Here is a 6,987-nt window from a genome sequence, read left to right on the forward strand (position 1 = left end):
AACTGTTAATAAATATTTCAATCAATCAATCAAAAAGGGGGTAAATAACGGGGGGGGGGTAAATTACACGCGCGCGCACACGCCCCCCCCCCCCCACACACACACACGCCCCCCCCCCCCCCCCCCCCCACACACACACACACACACACACACACACACACACATGTCACACCCACACATTGTGTGTGTGTGTGTGTGTGTGAGAGAGCATATGGATGTGTGAGTGAGTAAATTACAATCTACATAGAATACAATACATAAATACACAAAATAACCCACAATGTTTGTTTTAATCGTAGCAGACCATCAAACCAAACACTTGTGTGAAATCACGCGAGAGCTTGGAACTGGAGCATAGTGGCGACGAGAGCAGAACAACAGTGTGGACTGGAGAGTTGTGTTGTGTAGAGAGGAAGGAGGAACAGGCTGCCGAGTTAAAGAACGGGGGGGAAGCACACAAAAAACACTGAAAGTGGCGGGGGAACAAAGCACCGGGGATTTCGACATGATGGCGTCGGGGGATACTCTGTACATAGAGACGGATGGCTCGGACATGCCGGCCGAGATCGTGGAACTCCACGAAATAGAAGTGGAGACCATCGAGACGACTGTGGTTGGGGAGGACGACGACGACGACGACGATGATGAGCACCAGCCCATGATCGCGTTACAGCCGCTGGACACGGACCACCACTCGATCCACCACCACCAGGAGGTGATCCTGGTCCAGACCCGGGAGGAGGTGGTGGGCGACGATGACTCTGACCTGCACGACGGCTACGGGGACCAGATCCTCATCCCCGTCCCGGTGCCCTCCGTGGAAGACGACTATATCGAACAGACTTTAGTGACGGTCGCTGGGAAAAGCTCGGGCCGGGGGAAGAAGGGGGGAAGTGGAAAGAAAGCGGGCAAAAAGACTTATTTGAGCGGAACCGAAATGGGCCGAAAGTGGGAGCAGAAGCAGGTCCAGATAAAGACTCTTGAGGGGGAGTTTTCAGTCACGATGTGGGCATCTGGTAAGTTCAGAGTCTGGGTTGGAATAACTCGCATTGTTCTCAGTGTGTCTGCACCCCGCCACTGGGCCTCGTCTTCTCCGAGGAAATTTTGAATCATTTACCACGTCGGAACCACTTTATAGACCCCCTGAAATGTTTTTGTTTTTATGGGAAGCCATGTTTTATGTGTTGATGGGCGCCGCCATATTTCCCCGGTTTAGAAAGTATGGCGGCCCGAAAAAATGGCGTTTATTTGGGCCGGGGAAGATGGCGGACGGTGTGGGGGAGAGAAGTGCACCGCTGCTGGCTGCGGAGCTGCTGCTAGGCCGCTGTGGCGTAGTTTAACATGAGAGTAAACGGGAGGGGGAGGGGCCTGCTTTAACATGACAGTCAGTGGAAGGGGGAGTGACAGGTTTAACATAAGAGTCAACGGGAGGGGAGGCGCCTAGTTTATCATGACAGTCAGTTGGAGTAAGGAGGAGGGGTCGGTTTCGACGGTGTCGAACTACTGTCAGTGTCTACTGCAAGCAAACAACAATCACAAGACCCGACCCCCCCCCCCCCACACAGGCCACACAACACACACACACCAAAAAGGAGGACAAAATCAATACATAACTGTCATTAATTATTTTATATACCGGTACAGAAAGCTTTCCTCAGTTCTCTGTTTTTCAGAACGTGAATATTAATAGAAACTGTAACCGTTTTGTTAAAAAAAAAAACATATATGTCAGAGTCTGCTAATCAAGAGATACTTGAATCGTGGGTGAATTGCCCAAAGGATATAATGCCTGCATCCTTTTTATTAGCCACATATTTGAGTTTAGAGGATTGTAGTGTACATCTTCAATGTAGTCCTCATAGATTATTGCCATTCCCATCCAGCACCCAGGTTGATACACATGACAACACAACCTTGTAGGGTTACTGAGCAGTTTCAGCTCAATCGTATCAGTTATTACAAGATTTTTTGTTTTTGAGTGTGCTGTGGAAAGAAATACAAGTAAAAGTACAAAAGTATTGGCATCAAAATATACTTAAAGTAGCAAAAGTAAGTGCTCATTATGCAGAATGTCCCATTTCACAAGTTCAATATGTATACGAATCGTTTGAAACTAGTGGATCTACAAACTCACAACGTGTTGCATTGCGACACGTAGATCGTCCATTTTCAAATAGCCCAAGTATATGGCTAAAGTGGTTAATGCATGTTTTGTAATAATAATCAAAATCTACAAGTAACTAGTAACTAAACTTTTCAAATAATTGTAAGTTTTTCTTTGTTTTTATGTCTGGAGACCCCTGTCCAACACAGGCTTCAGATGCGCCTCCTCAAGACTGGGCTCAGATCTGAACCCATTTGATTTGGCTTTAAGAACCTATTGCTAACGCATACCCTTGTCGATGTCGACCCCAGGCGTGGGTTTGAACCCACAACCTTCCTTCCGCATTGTAGTGGAGTAAAAGTACAATATTTGCCTGTGACATTTTGTGGAGTAGAAGTACTGTAAATGTATTGGAAATACTCCAGTAAAGTTACATACTTTCCACCACTGCCCAGAACAAGGGTTCAACATTTGTCATATTTCAACTCTGTCATCATTGCACATCAGTGCAAGTATTCTTCACTACTTTTGCAGAATGTCTTCCCCTGAATAATGTCGCTGGGGATCAAGTGTTTAAGTGTTTCCACACATTATTATGAATTTTTCACCTTTTGTAAGATTGCAGTCATGATCGTTACATTATCTACAATATTCAAATATTCAGCGTGAAGGTGTCAAAAGCCAAGGAAATGTGTGTCACTGTTATGTGTGAGAAAGTTAGTAATTTGCCTTGGTTCTCGAGCTGTGTGGCCCATAGGTCAGGAACCCATCTGCTGTTTACATAGCGTGAGGCAGCATGATGTACAAGTAGAAGTAGTACATGATGCTAGCATGTTGCAGGGCCTTCCCCCAATCCAACCCTTGATGCTGAGTAAAATTAAGCGAGGCATTGGTGCAATTTTATAATCTTCAGGATGACATGGAAGGAACCCCGACCTCCCAGTTTCAGGGTGGGCAAAGTGGCTTCATAAAATTAAATAGAATCACAGTCCTAACATTTAAAGGTAGTCAAAGTGGTATTTTATGGTAAAAACAAAAAGGTTTTTATGAAAGCTCTGTATATCGGTTTGTTCAATAATCCCCACATCTCTCCAAAATGTGTGCAAATAAAAAAAAAACACACACGCATACACACATTCTGTTTTTTAATGCAACCCCGATTCCCCAGACATTTTGTCCACCTTTTTTGCATACATGGCAAGATGGCATTGTGCATGAGGCTCCTGAACTCAATCCCATTGAGAACCAATGATCAGTAAATCTGCAGAATAAGAACCTTACACACATGCAAGAAGTAGCGCGCATTTCTATGGAGAATGTGGGACCCTCATAGGTCGTTACTAGAAATGTGTTTATAATGTCAATGCAATTGAAAACATTAAACTGTTCTATTGTTAGGTGACCCATGGCATAAATACAAATTCAATTTCAACCTTGATTCGTCTCATACAGCTTTTAAAACGGTAGCAAAGGTAGCAAAATGTATTTAGGTAAACTCCATGTATAGTTTCGATGGGTGAATGCAGGCAAATTTCATGTATATGCAAATGTACACAAACACAAATATCCCAAAGGATAGAGAATAAATAAAACAAGACATGACCCCTCATCATCCCCCCTCTCCCACGTTTTATACTTAATTTATATTAAAGTTATTATTATTATTTTTTAAATATTGGTTAATTACAAATTATGTTCTTGTTTAAAATCTTTTGAGGATAAAACAATACAATGAAGGGCCTATACTTCCATTGTGATTGTCTCTCAAACAAAATAAAACCCCAGTCATAGCTATCAAAGATATAGGTCTACTATAAAAAATACTGGTAGAACTAGAAACTTGAAATGCTGAAATAAAGAATGTAGAAAATGTTCTTGTTTGTTTACCAATTATTTATATTATTACTAGATATTGTGCAATACAAGGGTGTTACTATATGAAGTTTTATGAAAGACAAAACATTTTGAAGGTGCCATGCTTATAAATTCTTAGGTTATCTGTCAAATTCAGTAGACCTAGAAACATGTTCATCCTTGGTAAATATATTACCATGCAAGACAAGTTAAATAATGGCCAGGTTCTCATACACCAGGACAAGTTACTGTTGATGTAACCTACAAATTGCTTTTGGCTTTTTCATTTTCTTTTTATTTAAAAATATCTCTTCTCATTGCTAGATGACAAGAAGGACATCGACCACGAAGAACAGATCATTGGTGAGAACTCTCCTCCAGATTACTCTGAATACATGACGGGGAAGAAGCTCCCTCCAGGAGGTATCCCAGGCATCGACTTGTCAGACCCCAAACAGCTAGCAGAGTTTGCACGGTGAGTGATAACTAGAGATTAAGTTTTGCAACACACACAAAACAGGCAAGAAATTAGAGAACACTGATGTAGAGTTCCAATTGTGCTGTGCTGGTTAGCAACCTACAATGGATTTTTTTCACAAGCCATGCCTCCATGAGGCTGATTTGAAAAATGTGGGGTTAAGGTTCTTCACTGCCTACTGGGAATGTCTATAGTCTGTCCTAAAAGTGAGATATCAAAGGCAAATTGTATAACAAGTTCTATTTTCATTGTAGAATGAAACCAAGAAAGATCAAAGAAGATGATGCACCCAGGACGATAGCGTGCCCACACAAAGTAAGTTAATTGTTCTCCATCTCACCAGCATTTATTGTATGAGAATTGACGATTTATGTATTTGCCAACCAAGCTTGTCTGTGGTCACTCATAAATTAAATGTTTATGACTTATACCAATCTTATAAACAAAGGCATAGCATTTGCATGTTTATGGGCAGAAAATCCTCAACTGCTTCAGTCTGACGGGAGTCTGAGAGGCAATATGAGCTGCCATTTGAATGTCGTTCTTTTTATCCAAGGGATGCACCAAGATGTTCAGGGACAACTCTGCAATGAGGAAGCACTTGCATACCCACGGACCACGCGTACATGTCTGTGCAGAGTGCGGCAAAGCCTTTGTAGAGAGCTCAAAACTGAAGAGGCATCAGCTTGTACACACTGGAGAGAAACCATTCCAGGTGGGTTCCTTCTCCGTGCCATTGCAGTTGGACTCTTCCAGGGTTTAATGCACTCTACACAGCGGTGGCTCAGGGGTAGAGTGGCTGGATGGTAACCGCAAGTTTGCCAGTTCGATCCCGGGTTCCCCCAGAGTTGGTGTCAAAGTGTCCAAAGAGCAAGACACTGAACCCCGAATTGCTCCTGATGTGCTGGTTGGTGCCTTGCATGGTTTCCGCCGCCATTGGTGTATGAATGTGTATGTGTGTGTGAATGGGTGAATGTAATGCACAATCTATGTAAAGCGCCTTGGATAAAGGCGCTATATAAATGCACCATTTACTCTATAACTTTATATTCTAATTTAACATGTTTTACACATAATGTGGTCCTTGATTGTCTAGCATCTTTAACCACTTTGAACCAGGCTGGCATCCCTACTTTGGGCATGTCATAATATTGTCAAGTAGCTCACAACTTGTAGATAAAAGGCTATTTTCGCCGTTGCGCTGTATACAAGTGGTTAAACAGATTTTCATCTCTCAACTCAAGCTACTACCTTTGTTGTTGGACTGATCTGAGTTGATTTAATATTGTTTTTCCTCTCTTTTTGTCTCCAGTGTACATTTGAGGGCTGTGGCAAGCGGTTCTCTCTGGACTTTAACTTGCGCACGCATGTGCGTATTCACACTGGAGACCGACCCTATGTCTGCCCCTTTGACGGGTGCAACAAGAAGTTTGCCCAGTCCACCAACCTCAAGTCTCACATCCTCACACACGCCAAAGCCAAAAACAACCAGTGAATAAACTATTGCAGACAAACCTAGGAACAGTGCATCGGAGGACTTGTATGTCTACTCCCTCACAGATGTCCTGTTGTGAGATATGCAATTTCCCTTTGTATTGTTTCTAGGTAAAAGAGGAAAAGAAAATGATGAAAAGGTTTTAAGAGAGAAATTAACTTTTGTACAGAGGTGAAGATGAACTCTTGAGAACCCCTGCCCCTTCCTACCCTACAATGACATTACCTGGAAGGAAAAGCTTACAGTTTCTTCTTGTGAAGATGTGATTTCATGGATCTGTACCCGAAACATTATTTATACCTTAACAAGGCAATTACAAATACAATTTTACAGAAGTTTAGTTTCATTCATCCTAGTCAATAAATTCATTGTTTTTTCAATTTTGTACTTTCCTTAAGTGTGCATATTGTACACTTTCTTTGGCTTTGTGGTAATAATGTATGTAATGTTTTTCCCTGTTTATCTCTTCATGGAGGAGATTTGTATGTCGCACCCTTCCTCTTTTTCCCTGTTTGGAATCCGGGGTAAATAGGGGTGTTCTTTACAGATTTTCATTTTGTAATATGTAATGTCAAATATATCAGAATGATGTAGATAATAGCAATGTGATTTCAATAGTGTTGATTAAAACTTTTTTCCTGCACTAACGATTCAAGCATGTCATTGGCCTTATGTGTATCATGGGCCTTATGTCTGTTGGTCCTAGTCAGGTAATTTAAGCCTGAGTTGTATTTGCACACTTGATTGTATAATTGTACAATTTGGTCCCCAATTTTAAATTGAAAGGCATTTAGCAGTCGCTCTTTATCTAGTGTGGCTAAGGTAAACATCAACTGCATAGACATTGTAGTGCCTCAGTAATCAAGGATCATAGGTAAACCCGGTCCTAGCATCAGTCTAAAGTGCTGTGTATGTATGTATGTATGTATGTATGTGTATATATAGATATTACATTTTAACCTTTGGATAAGACTGCATGGTGTCAAGGCTAGGTGAAATGCCACTGTCTCCTTGCATGGCGTGTTATTCTTTTGGTGACTGTATATTTGCAAATAA

The 6,987-nt window shown here is 41.8% G+C and overlaps 1 protein-coding gene across 1 annotated transcript; it reads left to right on the top strand.

Moving 5' to 3' along the window:
• Positions 1-340: 340 nt before the first annotated feature.
• yy1a (YY1 transcription factor a) lies at positions 341-6,574 on the top strand. The gene is made up of 5 exons (XM_079528248.1): positions 341-1,016; positions 4,283-4,433; positions 4,691-4,751; positions 4,993-5,151; positions 5,749-6,574. The coding sequence occupies exons 1-5, from the start codon at positions 506-508 to the stop codon at positions 5,929-5,931; spliced, it is 1,065 nt and encodes a 354-aa protein (XP_079384374.1). The 5' UTR covers positions 341-505; the 3' UTR covers positions 5,932-6,574.
• The last annotated feature ends 413 nt before the right edge of the window (positions 6,575-6,987 follow it).

The sequence above is a fragment of the Electrona antarctica genome, assembly GCF_951216825.1.
Source record: "Electrona antarctica genome assembly, chromosome: 18".
Taxonomy (NCBI): domain Eukaryota; kingdom Metazoa; phylum Chordata; class Actinopteri; order Myctophiformes; family Myctophidae; genus Electrona; species Electrona antarctica.

Bases quoted from the DNA above. Each gene is read 5' to 3' on its own strand.
- yy1a (XM_079528248.1), top strand. From the start codon at position 506: ATGATGGCGTCGGGGGATACTCTGTACATAGAGACGGATGGCTCGGAC. The intron at 4,434-4,690 runs GTGAGTGATAAC...TTTTCATTGTAG, and splicing joins CAGCTAGCAGAGTTTGCACG to AATGAAACCAAGAAAGATCA. The intron at 4,752-4,992 runs GTAAGTTAATTG...TTTTTATCCAAG, and splicing joins CGATAGCGTGCCCACACAAA to GGATGCACCAAGATGTTCAG.